The sequence below is a fragment of the Pristis pectinata genome, chromosome 7, assembly GCF_009764475.1.
Source record: "Pristis pectinata isolate sPriPec2 chromosome 7, sPriPec2.1.pri, whole genome shotgun sequence".
Lineage (NCBI taxonomy): Eukaryota > Metazoa > Chordata > Chondrichthyes > Rhinopristiformes > Pristidae > Pristis > Pristis pectinata.
The window spans coordinates 25,186,751-25,206,579 of NC_067411.1; the positions used below are offsets into that span (position 1 = coordinate 25,186,751).

General features: G+C 43.0%; 1 protein-coding gene across 1 annotated transcript in view; it reads left to right on the top strand.

Annotated features, from left to right (window-relative positions):
• The window catches only part of poc5 (POC5 centriolar protein homolog (Chlamydomonas)), an 84,884-nt gene that overhangs the window by 48,648 nt on the left and 16,407 nt on the right, over positions 1-19,829 (top strand). The window contains 1 exon segment of the mRNA XM_052019736.1: positions 10,921-11,042. Within this exon segment, the coding sequence (XP_051875696.1) occupies positions 10,921-11,042 (122 nt within the window).

Here is a 19,829-nt window from a genome sequence, read left to right on the forward strand (position 1 = left end):
AGGTATTCCAATCTCCAAGAAACCTACACAAGACATTCAACTTTTATCCTTGTGTGCCTCACAGGAAAAATTGGGAAAGCCAGGTGCTGAGAGAATTCTGTAAAGCTTTTGCTTCAAACCTATAAAAATTGCTTCAGACTGCCTAACCATTTCAACTATCATTCCACAGACTATGATTACTTCTCTCTTCCCCACTCACCACAATGCATTAGGTGCTCGTGAACCCTTGACCTGAAATTATTATCCAAATTCTTAAAAAAAACATCTGGTAGTTCTCAAGCATTGCTTCTAAGCTTTAACCAAGTGTTATCTTTTTTACTAAATTCCATTTCTATTAAAAGAACCCCAGGGATGTTTAAGAATTTGCATTTGTCTGCTTGATAGAAGTTCCTTATCATTTTAATTGGGTGTTGCCAGATACGTAACTTTGTATAATTGGCACTCTTTAACTATTAAAAGATTTGACAGTATTAAGATGTAATTTGTATCCTGTTTAAAAAATTGTTCCTTAAAACACATTTTTCTCCATACTTTTGATCGGCTTTCTTATTAACTTCAATTCACCTCAACATTACCTTGATTATACTTTTTACCGCAATAGAGATGCTGTAGCGATGAGCTAGGAATAACAACACGTAGTCAGTGGGTTGAACTCAAGACTGGTTTATTTGAATCTTGCCGCGCTGGCTTTTAAGCAGTTAAGTTCCCGCGCTCGACGCGTGGCGATGACGTCAGAGGTGCGCCAACCGAATCTCTTCCCGCGTGTGGGCTTTCTCCCCTCGCTGTTGAAGAAGGCGGCCCAACGCCATTTTGTGGCTGGCCTGTCTGCTGACGCACACACTGACTTCAGAGCCGACTTATCACACCCCCCCCCCCCCCCCCCCCTCCCAGAACCGGTGATAAACCATCAAAGTCCACAGCCTGGATCAGTCGCTGTTTGGGCGGTCTGCCTCTGTGCCGCGGAGCCTGAACCTCGACCGGCTGCGCCAAGTCCACATGGGCCGGTTTGAGTTAGTCCACTGTGAAAACCTCCTCTTTCTACCCCAATGTCTAGAACATACGTGGACCTGTTGTTCCTGAGTACCTTGATCAGCCCCTGATATGGCCGCTGTAGCGGTGTCCTGTGTGCGCCCCTCCATACATCACAAACTTGGTCCTGCAGGTCTTTGGGTATGCAGGTGGGAATCTGTCCGTGCCGTGAAGTCGGTACGGGGGCCAGGTTGCCGAGCCTCTCGCATAGTCTGTTCAGGACTGCTGCGGGTTCTTCCTCTTGCCCCCTTGGGGCTGGTAGGAACTCCCCTGGGATGACCAAGGGTGCGCCATGCACCAACTCGGCTGACGAGGTGTGCAGGTCCTCTTTGGGTGCCGTGCAGATTCCGAGCAGGACCCAGGGAGCTTGTCCACCCAGTTAGGCCCTTTCAGGCTGGCCATGAGAGCTGATTTCAAGTGATGGTGGAAACATTCCACTAGTCCATTCGACTGTGGGTGTCCAGCAGTAGTGTGGTGTAACCGTACTCCCAACAGGCTGGCTGCAGCCGACCACAGGCTGGAGGTGAACTGGGCGCCTCTGTCGGAGGTAATATGGGCCAGTACCCCGAAGCGTGTTACCCAGGTTGCGATCAGTGCTCGGACGCAGGAATCAGCGGAGGTGTCAATGAGCGGGGCCACCTCTGCCCATCTCGTGAACCGGTCTACCATAGTTAGGAGATACCACGCTCCCTTTGACACTGGCAGGGGCCCCATGATAGCCACATGAATGTGGTCGAACCTCTGGTGGGTGGGTTCGAACTGCTGCGGCGGGGCTTTGGTGTGCCGCTGCACCTTGGCTGCTTGACACTGCATGCACGTTTTGGCCCATTCACTGACCTGACTGCGAAGGCCATGCCACACGAACCTGCTGGAGACCATCCAGACGGTTGTCCTGATGGATGGGTGCGCTGAACCGTGTATGGAGTCGAAAACTCACCGCCACCAGGCTGCCGGGACAATGGGGCAAGGTTGGCCGGTAGCCACGTCACACATGAGGGTCCTCCCACCTGGGCCTACTAGGAAGTCCTGCAGCTGCAAACCCAAAACTGCGGTCTTGTAGCTGGGCAACTCGTCATCTGCCTGCTGCGCCTCCACTAGCGCTGCATTGTCCACCCCCTGGGACAGGGCCTGGATAGCTGGTCTGGAGAGTGTGTCCGCCACGACGTTGTCCTTTCCCAAGACATGCTGGATGTCCATCGTGTACTTGGAGATGTAGGACAGGTGTTGCTGCTGGCAGGCTGACCAGGGATCGGACACCTTCGTGAATGCGAAGGTCAACGGTTTGTGGTCCATGAACGCGGTGAACAGCCTGCCCTCTAAGAAATACCTGAAATTTTGGATGGCCAGATATAGTGCTAACAGCTCCCAGTCGAAAACACTGTACTTGAGTTCGGGTTGCCGCAGGTGCCTGCTGAAGAACGCCGGGGGTTGCCAGTGCCCCTCGATGAGTTGCTCCAGCAACCCACCAACTGCCGTGTTGGATGCGTCCACTGTGAGGGCGGTTCTGGGGTGCACCAGCCTCGCAGCGTCTGCCAAGGCTTCCTTGGCTTTGACGAAAGTGGCCGTGGCCTCTTCATCCCAAGTGATGTCCTTGCCTTTACCCGACATTAGGGTGAACAAAGGGCGCATGACACGGGCTGCTGAGGGGAGGAAACAGCAGTAGAAGTTGATCATACCCCTGAACTCCTGCAAGCCTTTGACTGTGTTGGGCCGGGCGAAGTGGCGGATCGCATCTACCTTGGCGGGCAGGGGCATTGCCCCATCTTTGGTAATTCTATGGTCCAGGAAGTCAATGGTGTCAAGTCCGAGCTGGCATTTGGCCAGGTTGATCATGAGGCCAAAATCACTCAGGCGGGAGTAGAGCTGACAGAGGTGAGACATATGCTCCTGACGATTTCTGCTGGCTCTGAGGATGTCGTCCAAATAGATGAACTCGAAGTCCAGGTCGCATCCATTAGCCACTGGAACGTCTGTGCGGCATTCTTCAGGTCGAATGGCATTCGGAGGAACTCGAACAGGCCGAATGGGGTAATGAGTGCTGTCTTGGGGATGTCTTCAGGGTGTACTGGGATTTGATGGTATCCCTGGACGAGGTCCACCTTGGAAAAGACGCTTGCCCCGTGCAGGTCTGCTGCAAAGTCATGTATGTGCGGCACAGGGTAGTGGTCTGGGGTTATAGCCTCGTTCAGTGGACGGTAGTTGCCACATGGTCTCCAGCCCCCGGCTGCTTTGGGCACCATGTGTGGGGGGAAGCCCATGGGCTGTCTGACCTCTGTACGATCCCCAATTCCTCCATCCTCTTGAACTCCTCCTTCGCCAGGCGGAGCTTGTCCGGGGGAAGCCGTGGTGCATGGGTGTGGAGGGTGGTCCCTTGGTCGGAATGTGGTGCTGTACTCCGTGTCTGGGTATGGTTACCATGAACTGTGGTGCCAGAACTGATGGGAAGTCCGCCAGGATTCTGGTGAATTCGTTGTCTGACAACGTGATGGAGTCCAGGTGTGGGGCCGTCAACTTGGCTTCACCCAAAGAGAATGTCTGGAAAGTCTTGGCATGGACCAGCCTTCTCCCGTGCAATCGACCAGTAGGCTGTGAGCTCGCAAGAAGTCCGCCCCCAGGAGTTGGGCCACGGCCGCCAGTGTGAAGTCCCATGTGAACCGGCTGGTGCCGAACTGCAGCTGCACTTTACGGGTGCCGTAGGTGCGTATCATGCTGCCGTTTGCGGCCCTCAGGGTGGGTCCCGGCTCTCTGTTGCGGGTGTCGTACCCCGTCGGGGGTAAGGTGCTGATTTACGCTCCGGTGTCGACCAAGAAGCGGCGTCCCGACTGTTTGTCCCAGACGTACAAGAGGCTGTCCTGGTGGCCAGCCGCCGTAACCATTAGTGGTGGCTGGCCTTGGTGTTTCCTGGGAACTCGCAGGGCGGGCGACACTGGCGGGCTTTTGCACCCCACTGCTGGTGGTAGAAACACCACTGTACAGTGGCCTCCTCACTCCTGCCTCTGGGTTGTGTGCACTCTGTTGCTGGGTCTGGTCTGTCCTGGCGTTGGGCACGTGGCTTGGTAATCTGGCCGACGGACGCCCGCTTTCCTCCTTGGCCTTCCACAGCACGTCTGCCCGGGCTGCTACCTTCCAGGGGTCACTGAAATCTGCGTCGGCCAGTAGCAGATGTATGTCCTCGGGCAGTTGCTTTAGGAACGCCTACTTGAACATGAGGCAGGGCTTGTGTCCATCAGCCAGGGCCAGCATCTCGTTCATTAATGCTGACGGCGGCCGGTCCCCCAAACCGTCCAGGTGCAGCAAGCGGGCACCGCGCTCCTGTCGTGAGAGGCCGAAGGTCCGTATGAGCAGCGCTTTAAATGCTGCATACTTGCCTTCCTCCAGGGCGACTGTATGTAATCCTCAACCTGGGTGGCTGTCTCCTAGTCAAGGGAGCTCACCACGTAACAGTAACGTGTGGAATCAGAAGGTATCTGCCAAATCTGGAACTGGGCCTCTGCTTGGTCAAACCACAGGCATGGTCGCAGCGTCCAGAGGGGTGGCAGTTTCAGCGAAACTGCGTGAACGGATGAAGAGTTGATCATCTTCGGTCCAAATCCCATTTGGACCGTTAGGGTCACCAATGTAGCAATGAGCTACGAACTGAGCTTGGAATAACGACACGTAGTCGGTGGGTTGAACTCAAGACTGGTTTATTTGAATCTTGCTGCGCTGGCTTTTAAGCAGTTAAGTTCCCGCGCTCGACGTGCGTCGATGATGTCGGAGGTGCGCCAACTGAACCTCCTCCCGCGCACGGGCTTTCTCCGCTCACTGTTGAGGAAGGCCCTGCGCCATTTTGTGGCTGGCCTGTCTGCCGACGTGCGCGCCGACTTTGGAACCAATTCGCTTGCGTCGAAGGTGGGTCACCACATTGCCTTAAAGTTTTTCCACATGTGGTTGTGGTACCACATGTAATAATATCCTCAGTTTTCCTTAATAGTTTTAGCTGTTCAATCTAGTTAGAATACATGCTTAGAAGGTATTTTGCTCCCATCTGGTCTAAAGTGTGCTTCCGGATCTGCCTTCATACTTTAGAATGGCTCCTTCAATGTGTGGCGGTGGTGGGTGGGGAAAGTGTCTTGAGGATTGGTAAATTATTTCTCACTTGGATTGCCTTTATTTTCCATAGAACAAGGCTTTCATTTGTATGGCTTCTTGATGGTCAACTGTGACTCGTTTTCTGAATTGTTTCTGTGCTGTTGCTATTCAAGTATTGTGTACTGTACATTTTATATTTTCCAAGTACAATTCTGCTTTAAGGAAGCTTGTTTATTCTTTTATCACCAGATTTGGTGTATGAAATAATACTGACATGTTTCTATTCTCTTACTTGTCTTTAATACATCACTTACTGCAAACTAAGAGCCTGTAGGTATATCTTAAATACTGTGATTCAACAGATCTACATGACTTCTGAATATTTGAAGAGCTAATACTTGTCACAGATTTCCTCTGAGAAGTTGGGTATTCCAGTCTGTTTTTTAAGTACGTAATTTCTTCAAATATAATGTGGTTCACTGCAATTCTTTTTGAAGCATTTTCATGTTGCTGTGATTTTTTTTGTTTTCCTTCACTTTCCTTTTCTTCCTTTCATCGTGCAATATTATCAAAGTAGTTTCTGGCACAAATTTAACATAAAGGAATTATTCCAGGAACAGGTTTTGAAAGAGAGATTTCTAGCTGTTGGTGCACGAATATGCTTAGTTTATTTTTCAGCGAGAGTGTCCTCTACCTGTATCTATAGCTATGCTGAGTACTGATTATTGTGACCAATTTTAGTAACTGAGTTTTAACTCTTTATGGGGAAAAGTAAAATAAAATAATGAGAATCATTTTGCAGTACAGAAAAGTAGACTCTGACTGATATATCAAGAACTATTGAGTATCTGCATCTGTAAAAATTGCTAATTGTAGCAGGTTTTTGTGACCCTTCAGTCTAAATACAAATAAAACAGACAGGATCTGTGTGACTAAAGCAGAGTACAGGATAGGCAGTTCATTCCTTTTGACTTTGTGTGCTTTTGGCGACTCTGCGCCCAGCCTTGAAGATAAATCAACAAGTAAACCTGACAATAAACTCACTTCTGTTTATCACCACTTGAATGATATGGGAATTGGAACTGATGGGGAAGTATGAGGTGAATAATAAGATTGAGCTGGAAGTTGTTAGACTGTTGATTAATATTAATCTTAACTTTTATCCCCAACCATTGGCTCAAAGCAGGACTTGTTTTGCTACAGTAACAACAAAGGAACCTTTTTATTAATATTTCTGCAGAAGCTTGTCAAGATTGCTTGATGTTGCTAATAACCTCTGTATCACTATCACTCCTCACTCCTGATTCTCTAGACAAATTAATCTAGCCAATTACAAATTTTATAAACAGAACCAATGGCAATTTTTCAGTACTTGTTACTGGACAACTAAATGTAGTTGTGTTGGAACAACTAGGCTTGGGAGTGAGACTAGCTCTAGAGCACAGATTGATCTCCATTACTACAGCTGAAATTTTGTAAGGACCTGCAACCATTGCTGTGTTCAGTGCACCAAATTGTTTCTCGATATCAACTGGAATGAATCGAATTTGCTAAAGATTGATACCTGTGATACTGTGGGCCTTGAGGTCAAAAGCAATGAAAATTTTCTTGTAAAAGAGCATTACTACCCAAAGGTATTTGTAAATGACGTAAAATGTGTCAAGGTTTCAAAACCCATTCACAATTTCTGTCCTTCTGAACTTGCGTGCTGAGTGCTGCCATTATTTAGCACAGGAATGCTTACTGATTTGCCACCTCTCATTGCTTAATTTCCTATGCCGTTTCTAACAGGAAAAGTCAGGCTGCAGTGCTTTGGCCTGACTTGTGAGATTGCTAAATTCTGACTGCAGAATGCTGTTTCTGTTCAGCATGCATGTTGTCCTGTGTTGAGGCTGTACTAGATTGGTACATTGATTGCAGCTATGCATAATGTTGCTCTTGGTCTGTTCTGAACTCAGTTAAACGAGGGTTTGACCTCTCGCATGAGTGTGATAGAGTATGTCCTGTAGAGGATGGAGGAGGGAGAGATCATTGTGATTCAATTGATGCTAATTAATTCCAGCTGGAAATAGGTTGTGGGTATTGTTTTCCTTATCCCATTATTAAATATTCTATTGATCTTTATCATGGATTGTTCATGAGGTAGAGAGCTCTAGCGTAAGATATCAGAAGAAAGCAAACACCTGCGGAATAAATATGTCATCATGAGTAATCCCAGGAGAAAGCAAAAAAGGACTGAAGGGGTTGCAGATAAAACAGATTGCCAAATTATGTTAACGTAAGTAACTTTTGCCCTGTCATTATAACTTTAGTCATTTGCAACTCAGGCAATTGACTGTTGACTAGGTAAAACATCCTTCCAGCTCAATGTAATGTACCACTGACCAGAAACACTTCAGAAGGATGAATTTATTAACAATAAATGAAGGACTTTGTGGGTGTAATATTACTTCCTATGAATCATTTTTCAAAAAAATTGATTTGGGGAAATTGCTATTTAGCTGAGTGTGGTTTACATGGGAAGAGAAATAATGACGGTATAAAAGTTAATTCTGTTTCATTGCACTGACCAGAAAGGAATGAAACTTCAGGCACATGGAGGCAAATTTGAGAAGAGGGGTGGTGAATACAGGACTGAAGGTGTTATATTTGAATGCACACAGCCTATGAAACAAGGTAGATGAGCTTATAGCGCAATTAGAGATTGGCAGGTACGACATTGTGGGCATCACAGTTGTGGCTGAAAGAAGTTCACAGCTGGGAGCTAAACATCCAAGGATACGCATCCTATTGAAAAGACAGGCAGGTGGGCAGAGAGGATAGGATGGCTCTATTGGTAGAAAAAAATGAAATCAAATCCTTAGCAAGAAGTGACATAGGATCAGAAGATGTAGAATCCTTGTGGGTAGAGTTAAGAAACTGCAAGGGTAAAAAGACCCTGATGGGAGTTATATACAGGCCTCTAAATAGTAGCCAGGATGTGGGGTACAAATTACAACAGGAGATAGAAAAGGCATGTGAGAAGGGCAGTGTTACGGTGGTCATGGGAGACTCCAATATGCAGGTAGACTGGGAAAATCAGGTTGGCACTGGATCCCAGAGAAGGAATTTACAGAATGCCTATGAGATGGCTTTGTAGACTAGCTTGTTGTTGAGCCCACTAGGGAAAAGACAATTCTGGATTTGTTGTTGTGCAACGAACCAGATTTGATTAGGGAGCTTAAGGTAAAGGAATCCTTAGTAGGCAGTGATCATAATATGATAGAATTCACCCTGCAGTTTGAGAGAGAGAAGCTAAAATCTGATGTATTGGTATTACAGTTGAGTAAATGCATGAGAGAGGAGCTGGCCTCTTGATTGGAAGGGGGCCCTAGCAGGGAGGACAGTAGAGCAGCAGTGGCAGGAGATTCTGGGAGTAATTCAGAAGACACAGGATCATTTCATCCCAAAGAAGAAGCATCCTGAAAGGAGGATGAAACAACTGTGGCTGATCAGGGAAGTCAAAGACGGCATAAAAGCAAAAGGGAGGGCATACAATATTGCAAAAATTAGTGGGAAGCTAGAGGATTGAGAAGCTTCTAAAAAAAACCAACAGAAGGCAACTAAAAAAGCAATAAAGGGAGAAAAGATGAAATATGAATGTAAGCTAGCCAATAATATAAAAGAGGATACCAAAAGTTTTTTCAGATATATAAAGAGTAAAAGAGGGGCAGGAGTGGACATTGGACTGTTGGAAAATGATGCTGGAGAAGTAGTAATGGAGAACAAAGAAATGGCAGGCAAACTGAATAAGTATTTTGCATCAGTCTTCACTATGGAACATTGCCAGAAATTCGAGAGAGTCAGGGGGCAGAAGTGAGTGTGATCACTATTACTAAGGAGAAGGTGCTTGGGAAGCTGAAAAGTTTGAAGATGGATAAGTCACCTGGACTGGATGGACCGCATCCCAGGGTTCTGAAAGAGGTAGCTGAAGAGATTGTGGAGGCATTAGTAGTGATCTTTCGGGAATCACTGGAATCAAGAATGGTTCCAGAGGACTGGAAGATTGCAAATGTCACTCCATTCTTTGAGAAGGGAGGGAGGCAAAAGACAGGAAATTATAAACTGGTTAGCTTGACTTCAGTGGTTGGTAAGATATTAGAGTCCATTATTAAGGATGAGGTTTCTGGGTACTTGGTAGCACATGATAAAATATGCCGAAGTCAGCATGGTTTCCTCCAGGGGAGATCTTGCCTGACAAATCTTTTGGAATTCTTTGAGGAAGTAACAGGCAGGATAGACAAAAGATAGTCAGTGGATGTTGTTTACTTGGACTTTCAGAAGGCCTTTGACAGGGTGCCGCACATGAGACTGCTAAACAAGAGTCCATGGTATTTCAGGAAAGGTACCAGCATGGATGGAAAGATTGGGTCTACTACTTTTCACGTTATATGTTAATGATCTGGATGATGTAATTGATGGCTTTGTGTCTAAGTTTATAGATGATACAAAGATAGGTTGAAGGGCAGGTAGTGTTGAGGAAGCAGGTAGTCTGCAGAAAGACTTAGATGGGTTGGGAGAATGGGCAAAGAAGTAGCAGATGCAATACAGCATAGGGAAGTGTATGGTCATGCACTTTGGTAGAAGGAATAAAGGTGTAGACTATTTTCTAAACGAGGAGAGAATTCAGAAATCTGAGATGCAAACTGACTTGGGAGTTCTTGTGCAAGATTCCCTAAAGGTTACTTGCAGGTTAGGTCAGTAGTAAGGAAGACAAATGCAATGTTAGCATTCATTGCAAGAGGACTAGAATATAAAAGCAAGGATGTAATGCTGAGGCTTAATAAGGTGTTGGTCAGACCACATTTGGAGTATTGAGAGCAGTTTTGGGCCCCTTATCTAAGGAAGGATATGCTGGTGTTGGAGAGAGCCCAGAGGAGGTTTACAAGAATGATCCTGGGAACGAAAGGGTTAATGTAAGAGGAGCACTTGATTGCTCTGGGTCTGTACTCGCTGGAGTTTAAGGGTAGGGGGTGGGGGAGAATGGATCTCGTTGAAACCTACTGAATATTTAAAGATCTGGATGGAGTGGACATGGAGAGGATGTATCCAGTAATGGGAAAGTCTAGGACCAGAGGGCACAGCCTTCAGAATAGAAGGACATCCCTTTAGAATGAAGATGAGGAGGAATTTCTTTAGCCAGTGGGTGGTGAATCTGTAGAATACATTGCCACAGACAGCTGCGGAGGCCAAGTCATTGGGTATATTTAAAGCAGAGGTTGACAGGTTCTTGATTAATAAGGGCATCAAAGGTCACAGGGAGAAGGCAGGAGAATGGGGTTGAGAGGGAAAAATAAATCAGCCATAATGGAATGGCAGAGCAGACTCTGGACTGGTCTAATTCAGCTTCTGTGTCTTATGGAATTGCATGGTTTTTCTCTTGTTTCATTTGCTTGAGCAATGAAACACATAATTAGCCCTCACTGCTTTTTTTTTCATTAATGATTTTTTCTCCTTTTCTGGTTTGGTCTGGAAAGTTCCATAAACTTTTTAAGGGATCTTGCATAAGTGTAACACAGAGAATAAAAACTTTTTTTTGCTTATTTGTAGGATTCTATCTTGTCTGCCTGCACTACACTTTCTCTGTAACTCTTTAACACTTTATTCTGCATTCTGTTATTGTTTTCCCTTGTACTACCTCAATGCACTGTTGTGATGAAATGATCTGTATGGATGGCATGCAAAACAAAGTTTTTCACTGTACCTTGTACATGTGACGATAATAAACCAATTTACCAAATTAATTTGCATGTTTCATTTGCATTTATCTTTTAAAAACAGCAGAGTCTATACATGGAAGAGATGATTTGGATTGCTCTCCTTCTGCCTCTGCACCCCAGCCATCAGTTTGTCCTGTTCCAACAACCCTGGATCCTTCGATTCCCTTTGAATCTGATCGGATGGTATGTAGTCCAACCTAATATTTTTGACTTTGTGAAACATTTTGCTGGTCTGCTTCACTATTTAAATTGTGTAAAGCACAATTGTGGTGATTGAGATTAGAGATGCATAAAGACTAGGTTTTAGTTCCCATAGTTTGCAACGCCATGGCAGAGAGATTGTGAAGATAAATTTTACTGTGATGTAGCTGACTCTCCCTCTAAATTAGCCTGCGAGAAACTGTTGAAGACAAATTATGATGAGAATAACAACACTGAGTTGATAGAGGTGTACAAGATGATAAGAGGCATAGACTGAGCGGACAGTCAGAAACTTTTTCCCGGGGCAACAATGGCTAACACAAGGGGACATAATTTTAAGGTGACTGAAGGAAGGTATAAGGGGGATGTCAGGGGTGGGTGTGTGGAACACATTGCCTGCAGAGGTTGTGGGGGCAGATGCATTAGGGACATTTAAGAGACTCTTAGATAGACACATGAATGATAGAGAAATGAGGATCTATGTGGGAGGGAAGGGTTAGATAGATCTTAGTGCAAGATAAAATGTTGGCACAACATTGTGGGCCGAAGGGCCTATACTGTGCTGTAGTGTTCTGAGTGAACCACCCAGCATTGCCCTACACACTTGATCTGACATAGGCATGTCATGTCATGTAAACCATACAATGTTGTACTTAAAATTGGATGAGTACAATAGGGCCAAAATTGGAACTTTCCTCACAGACAAAATGGAAAAATGGCATACGATCTTTATTCCCTCATAGTATATTGATCGTGCTGTAAAGCAAGTATTTATTGCCCATCCCTGTTTGCTTTTGTACAAGTGTTGTTGAGCTGCTTTATTGAAACACCGTTGTTTGTGTCGTGGAGATAGTCAGTGCTTTTAGCAAATTCCAGAACAATGAAGGCATGGCAAAAATGTGCTGATCAGGGTTATGTGCGACTTGAAGCAGAGCGTATCGGTGCTCATATTCACATGCATTGGCTGCTCACCTTTCTAGACTTAGGGCATGGTGTTGAAAAATCCTTTAACTTGTACTATTGCCAAGATGCATGAAAGTACACTGCAGTACCAAGTGGTTGTCAGGTGGTGGTTGGGATGAATGTTTATGATGATGGATTAGATATCATTCAAAAAAGGTTGCTTTGTCCTGTGTCAAGCTGCTTGAGTGCTTTGGTGTCACATTTCCAGGCAAGTGAAGACTATTCCCTCGTTCTTGATTTGTCCATTGTAGGTGGTAGGGGATTTGTCTTGTCACTTGCTGCAGAATAAACTGTCTCTGGCCAAGTCGCACATAATCCTGATCAGCAAATTTTTGCCATGCCTTCATTGTTCTGGAATTCCCTAAAGTCACTGAGGAGTATCTCCATAACACAAACTAGTGTTTCAAGAAAGCAACTCAACAACACTTGCACAAAAGCAAATGGGGATGGTCAATAAATACTTGCTTTACAGCATGATCGATATACTAAGAGGAATAAAGATGTGCCATTTTTTCCGTTTTGTCCTGTGAGGGAAGTTCCAATTTTGGCCCCATTGTACTTGCCCAATTGCAAGCACAACATTGTATGGATTACATGATATGCCTATGTCAGATTAAGTGTCTAGGCCTATGTGTCTAATCCACATATTATTCTAGTCAAGTGAAGCACTGTCCTCATATTTCATCAATGCCTGGTTAAATTCTTGAAGCATTACGAATTGCACTTGAGTGAATAACTTCAGTGCATGGACAGCAGCTATGTAAGAAAGTGGATCATCACCACCTTCACTCGGGTAATTAGGAATAAATATTAAATGCTAGACTTGCCAGCAAACCCTTGAATAAACTGTATTTTTAAAAAAAGTGAAATTTCTTTGAGGAATACAGAATACTTTGTCACCGGACTAGTTTTGAAACAGGAAGTTATGCATCAGAAACGAAGAGAACATAAATATTTAAAAAAACAAGCTTACACAGGACCAAGGGAAGAGAACAGGGTGAAGGGATCTTTGAAATGTCGTGTAGAATTTTCACATACTACACTGTAAAAGTTTGTTAGTAACCATATTCATGAATAAATGCAGATTTACATTCTAAGATTAGTTAGGACTTGCAGTTCATGATGTATTGCATTGACTTAATCTTTGTAGCCTATAACTCATGTCCATTAAACAGCACACTTTCTTTATATCTTCTATATTTCTTTCTTTCAGAAGCTTAAGTGATGGTTGTTAGGGATTTTCGAAGCTCAACTTCACTTGTCTTGCAGGATTTGTATTCTGAAATGTGTAAATGTATAGCTACAGGACATAAATATTGAGAGCAGGAGTAGGCCACATGTCCCCTCGAGCCTGCTCCAAGGTTTAATGAAATCAAGGATGATACTTCCACTTGGTAGACTGAAGAGTTGGCTTGGTAGACTGAAGAGTTGATTGTGACTTCAGACTAAAATCTAACTTAAATCTAATGGAATGGTTTTTTTTAAAAAAAAACTAGTGAATTGAATGAGGTTGAAATGGTCTTTACTGGAACAGTTCTCTACAGCATTGGACACATGTTGATCCAGCTCATTGTCTTCTCCTGGGTAATGAGGAAAGCGACATTACAGAAGTTCAAGGCATTTATGCCAGAACTTTGCATATGTTATAATACTATTTCCCACAGGTGGGCTTTAATTCAAGGTATTCTATTTTTATTAGCTTGTTTGAGTTTTTTGGCAATCTTACAATTTGTCAAGGACGAAGAGTGCCTCTGAAAGCACACTGCAAATGAGGAAAACTGAAATAAAAGCAGACTGTGTTCGGGTCTGATAAACTCATCAGGTTCATGAAGTTCATGAATCTGATGCATGAATTTCTTTTTCCTCTCCACAAATACCACCTGACTTGCTGAGTATTTTCAGTATTCTCTGCTTTTATTTCAGATGTATCCTCTGCTTCCTTTTGTAATTTTTTTGTTTTCGACTGTTATAATGAGATGAGTGAGTCCACTTACATGTCAACTTTGAATTAATGGCAAGTTCACTTACAAATTGATAAAATTCTGTGGCAATACACCAGTAAATGAAGCAATGATTGAATTAATTTTTTAAAATTTTTTGTTACTACCCTCCACATCCTCTTTTACAAGATCTATCTCATCAAAAACATCCCTTGCTATTTCATTCTCCACCAACCCGTCAGGATAATGTGGTTGGTTAGGTGGCATGAATCAAACAAATCACAGAAAGAGGCAGTTGAGCCAAAGGATGTTGGGTGAAGGTAATGCTGGAGTCTTGTTAAGTCTGAATAAAGGTGTCAAACTACCAAGTTGCTTGGCTATTTCCAATAATGTCATTGATTTGTCCTTCAGTTTTTTTTACAACAACATTGCTTCTAAAATGGTTCATTAGGAATTTGCCTGCTATCGCAGTTGCAAGGAATGTTGTCTTTCGATATCGTAGAAGGCTATGGAGAAAACAAGGCAAGACCCTATAGTGGAATGAGAGGGGAAAGCCCTGTTGACAAGGTGGTGAGAGGCTAGTTCAACTTGGATGGAGGAAAGTTTCAGATGCCACAAATAAACAAAATAACTGAAGCTGCACATCTAAAGATCATGGGAAAAAACTTGCCAGACTATTTCTGGAACCATAAGTAGCGTATCAGGATATGCAGAAAACCATTGTGTTTTGAGTTTGGGTCAAGCCCTTGAAAAATTTATATCCATTTGGCAAGGTTTGCTAAATGTGAATTGCACACCCTGCCTGATCATTTCATGTCTGATGTCTTTGGACCTTCATATCAGGCACACAGTTTTGAGGCACATTGCCAGAGCTTAATCTGCTAAAAGTCCATGCCAGTTGTACTGTAAGTGGTGGGCAGCATTCATGTCACTTAAATGTGATTGCAGTGACAATGTCTAATAAGAAAATTCCCTTAATTATCTTATCCTTCCATGGATTCATTATTATCAAGCCTATTTGGAGATCATTAGTCAAATGACATGCTGAAACAGTCATATCAACCATGGAGTACTGCATGCAGTTCTGGTCACCATGCTCCAAGAATGGATGTGATGGTGCTGGAAGGGATGCAAAGAATGTTGCATGGTTTGAACTGTTTCAGTTATGAGGAGAGCCTGGAAAAGCTATTAGGTTTATTCTCTCTGGAGCAGAGGAGGTTAAGGGGGGACATGATTGGAGGTATATAAAATTGAGGGGTATAGATGGGGTAGACTGTAGGAAACTTTTCCCCATTTCAGAGGTAGATAAAACCAGAGAACATAGATTTAAGGTAAGGGGGGAAAGATGTAGAGTGGATATGAGGGGGTCCACCTTCAGCTGGAGAGTAAGTACTTGGAATGCACTGCCTGAGAGAGTTTGAAGCTGGGTCACTGGTGGCACTTAAGAAGTGTCCAGACAAGCACTTGAATTGCTTCAGCATAGAAGGCTATGGACCAAGTGCTGGGAGATGGAATTAATATAGAAAGGTGCCCACTGGTCAACATGGATGAGTTGGGTCGAATGGTCTGTTTCCATGCCATACAATTGTATGACTCTGTGGCTAGAAGACCCAAGACTAGGTACTTTGACAACTGTTTTGACAAAGTTTCCCTCATGTTCCACAGGTTATAAGTCTGTAATGTGATTTTTAAAAAAAAAATCAGCACAACACTGTCCAAACCTGTCTCCACCTTCTTTGCTATGCAGCATGGCTGGCGTATGCACCATCTGGCAGATGTATTACAGAAGCAGCAATGTGAGGAAAATCACCTTTGGTTTCCCCTTCAGGTTGCTTGTCATGGCTTGGGCCTGTACAAATAGCTCCATATCTTCAGAACTACAGGGTCACTGCAGACTTCCTGTCGAAAGGCATAGTGAGATTATTATCACTTTAATGATTCTGGTGATTCAGAAAGGGAGTGAATCAATTCTCATAGCACAGAAGTTTGTGTAAGGGGTGTCATTGACTCTCCCTGCATCTTGCAAATTGATTTGGTCCTTTGTTCCAAATCTGGCATTGTAAAGGTCCCAAATATTCTGAATCACATGTATTTTTAGATCATTATCTTCTACATAAACACTTTCTAAAAAGGACTGAACCTCCTTCCACCTATTACTCAAAGGGCTCCATTTCAGTCTTCCACAGTTTCTGTATTTACATCTGTTGTAACAAGACTTTCTACATCACTTCCTTTTACGATGTCTCCCTTTTTCCTTAACTGTGACTTCCTCTCAACAGTGTTTCTATTCCCATTCTTCTTCTCTCAACCCCTTGTCCTCTCCTTCCAATCCACATTGTCAGATTATTTTCCTTAATTTCCTCCATCTTCAATGGGATTCTATGGCCAAAGACTTCCCCTCCCCTCTTTTTTCAGCATTCTAAAGGGACTATTCTGATCCACTCTTCCATTACTGCCAACCACTCTCCTCCTTAAAGTACTTCTCCATGCAGACAAAAGTGATGCAACATCTACCCTTACTTTCCTTCCCACTCTGCAGAAGCAAACAGTTCTTCCATTTCCAGTAATTCATTCGTTCTGCTTCCAGTTCAGTGTTTGCAATGTCTCTACAACACTGGAGAAACCAAATGCAGATCAGGTGACTGCTTTGCAGCACACTTTAGTTCAGTTATTATGGGCTATCCTGAGCTGCCAGACACCCGGCACTTTAATTCTCTTTCCCACTCTGACCCTTGTCTTTCAGCCTCCTACACTGGTCTAGGTTTGAAAAATAGCACCTAGTCTTCTGTCTAGGCAGTTCTCAAGACTTAATTTCAGGAATCTGCCCCTTTTTCTCTCTTTCAATTTGTTTTTTTTCCCCTCTTCTTTCTCTGACAGTTTTTAAAGTAATTGCTACCCAGATAACTTAAGCCTACACCCTATCACAGATGGACCCTTTATTCTCTCCGTTTCTCCCCCTCTCTGCAAACTTAGTGACCAATCATGTAGATTTTAGTTCAAATGAAGGGTCCTTATCCTGAGATTTTGATACTGCATGACCTACTGAATGCTTCCAGCATTTTCTGTTTTTGATTTTGATTTCTAATATTGCAGATCTGCCCCAATTACTTTTAATGTGCTCACAAAAGCTTGTAAGGCAAAAATAATGTATGTGATTACTTTTAGCAGGGAACAATGGGTTAATCAATAGAGTAAAATGCCAGTTGCACAAATTACTACAGTAGTCACATTATTATGATAAAGGACTGGTGAAATATTTATGAAATGTTTGGAATAGAGAAACACTCTTGTATGATCCCATATCTCAGGTTATTGCATCGGTGTTGTAGCGACAGTGGACGTCCTTGGCATGTCTTTTGGGGACTGATAAATTTAATGAATTTATTGACTCCTTGCAGATCTTCAAGATGGAGAACATCTAAACTGTAGAGTAAGCATTGGCCTCAAAATGCCTGTAATTTAGTTGGGGTTATAGATTACTTTTCATCCAGAGACTTTTATAACCCCAACTAAAATACAGGCATTTTGAGGCCAATGCTTACTCTACAGTAACTGACAAAAATGCAAGTTTTCCCAAGCTTTGTGGTGTTCTTACAAATTGTAGCCTGGCCATAGCATTTTTTCTGTCATCAGGGCAATCAAAGAAGCTGTCCTCCAGAGCATCTAATATACCTGCTGAGTTTCTCCAGCAGTTTTTTTTTGCTTAACTATGAGGTATTGTTCACCTATTCGTTGAGAAAGCCCTTGTTTGAATCCAGCTGAACTCACTTCTCCCTTTTGTTGAGGAAGTTCCTGCCAATTCTGCTTGTATGGCTTTGGATATGGCAGATCCAGGAAAAATGCCAAGAACCACACTAAGCATTGTACGTGGCCTTTATTGATCTGACCAATGCCATTTGGCTTTGTTAACCACAAAATCCTATGAAATATCTTCTGAAACTTTGGCTGGCCTGAAAGATTTACCATTTTAAGATGGTTTCATGGTTAGATAACTAACTCCTTTGGTATGATGACATGTCAGGTAAGATTATGTTCCCAGAGATTAAGCCTGGCTCAAACTATCAGCTGATCTATATCAATACAACAGTTGCAAAATAATGGGGATTCTGATCTCCTAAGAATATCAAAATGAGAAGCACTCCTTTTCTCTAGAAAAGAGAAGACTGAAGGGTGACTTGATAGAGATTTAAGATTAAGATTAGGAAAGGTTAGAGTAGTGTCAGTGCAGAAATGTTTCCATGTGAGTGCTTCCAAAACTGGAATTTCTGTTGGATACTATAACTTTTATTTATGGAATGCAAAATAAATATATACATAAAAACTGGAAGAATAAGGAATATATTGCCTTAAGGTACAAATGTTGCAGGCAACATAAGTGCAATTCAAGGGAAACTGGATAAGCATGAGAAAGAGAATTTGCAATGGAGATGAATGAAGAGGGATGAAAGGAACATCCTATGGATCATCAACACAAGCAAAGGCAAGTTGGACCAAATTACCCATTTTGTGCTGTAAGCTTTGTAATTTACTGTACATCTACTACCTGCTGTTGAATTTCCTAGTATTTCTCGAAATCTGATTGTAGATTTTAACCTAATACCCACAATATGATTTTTTTTTTGGAGGCCAGGGAGCAAGAGCTTGTCGTCATCATCAGTTAGGAGTACAATAACAAAGCTGTATTTTTCGAACATACAATAAGCAATAATGTTACACTTGGTATGAAACATATAAGGTCAGCTAATTAATGTAGCCCATGGTACTGAGCCACAAAGAGCAGGCTGGTGTAGCCTGAAAACCTATATTTTCCTATATTTAGTGAAATTGTTTAAATGTCAGTAAACCACTGCAGATCTATTCAAGGTACACTTGACAAATTGAACTTCTGGACTGCATGGAAAAATAATTTTTTTTGCTTTGTCGTCTATGGAATTTGTGGTATGTGGCGATTCAAGAAAAATGACAAAAATGACAAAATGCCCTATATGGGAAGTTGGTAATCTTGAGTTCTGTAACCATCTCAAATAACCACTACTTGGTATGTGTCACTGTACTACGTTTTTAAATGCACACTGCTGGATGTGTGAGGGAGCGGCTCAACTAAGTGCACCACTGTGCTGCTTGTGGATAAATGAATGCCATCATCTATGAAGACATAGGCTTAGGGTTTTTTTTTACTTCGAGACAAAATATTAAGCTTAAAGAGTAAACTACCTTTTCTTCCACTATTTGAAGCCTTCAGTAATGTAATCTACCTTTTTGGTGATTATGTAAGCTGAGGAGAGGTGATGAGAAAAGAAGTGCATTGGTACCAGTATTGTGACATCACACTGACTGTAATGCATTTTGCTGAACATGCAAAGATAGGCAGGTTAGCATGTTTCGAGGACAAAACCTGCAAAGGGATATTGATGGGTGAAGCGGGCAAGAAGTCAGTAGATGGAGGCTATCCACTTTGGAAGGAAGAATAAATATATATTACTTAAATGGAGTGAAAATACAAAGTGCTGAGGTATAAAGGGTTGATATGAGAGTATAACAAGTATTTAGGAAGTTTAAATGGAATGTTGGCCTTTATTGCAAGGGCTACAAAGTATAAAAGAAGGGAGGTTTAGATGCAAATGTAGGATCCAAGTGTCTATAATTGCATGCGGGTCATCAGGATTAATAGACTTACAATACCAAAAGTGTCTCCACTACAAGTACTAGTTTTAAAACTAATACTAATTTCTTTGAGCTCCTCCTTTACTCTATACTTTTAATCCTCTACAATTTGTGTCTTTTGTAACTTCTCTACTATTTTGGTATTCCCCAATATATTTGAAGGAAGTGACTATGGAGATGGATGCACTGCCAGTCATTTTCC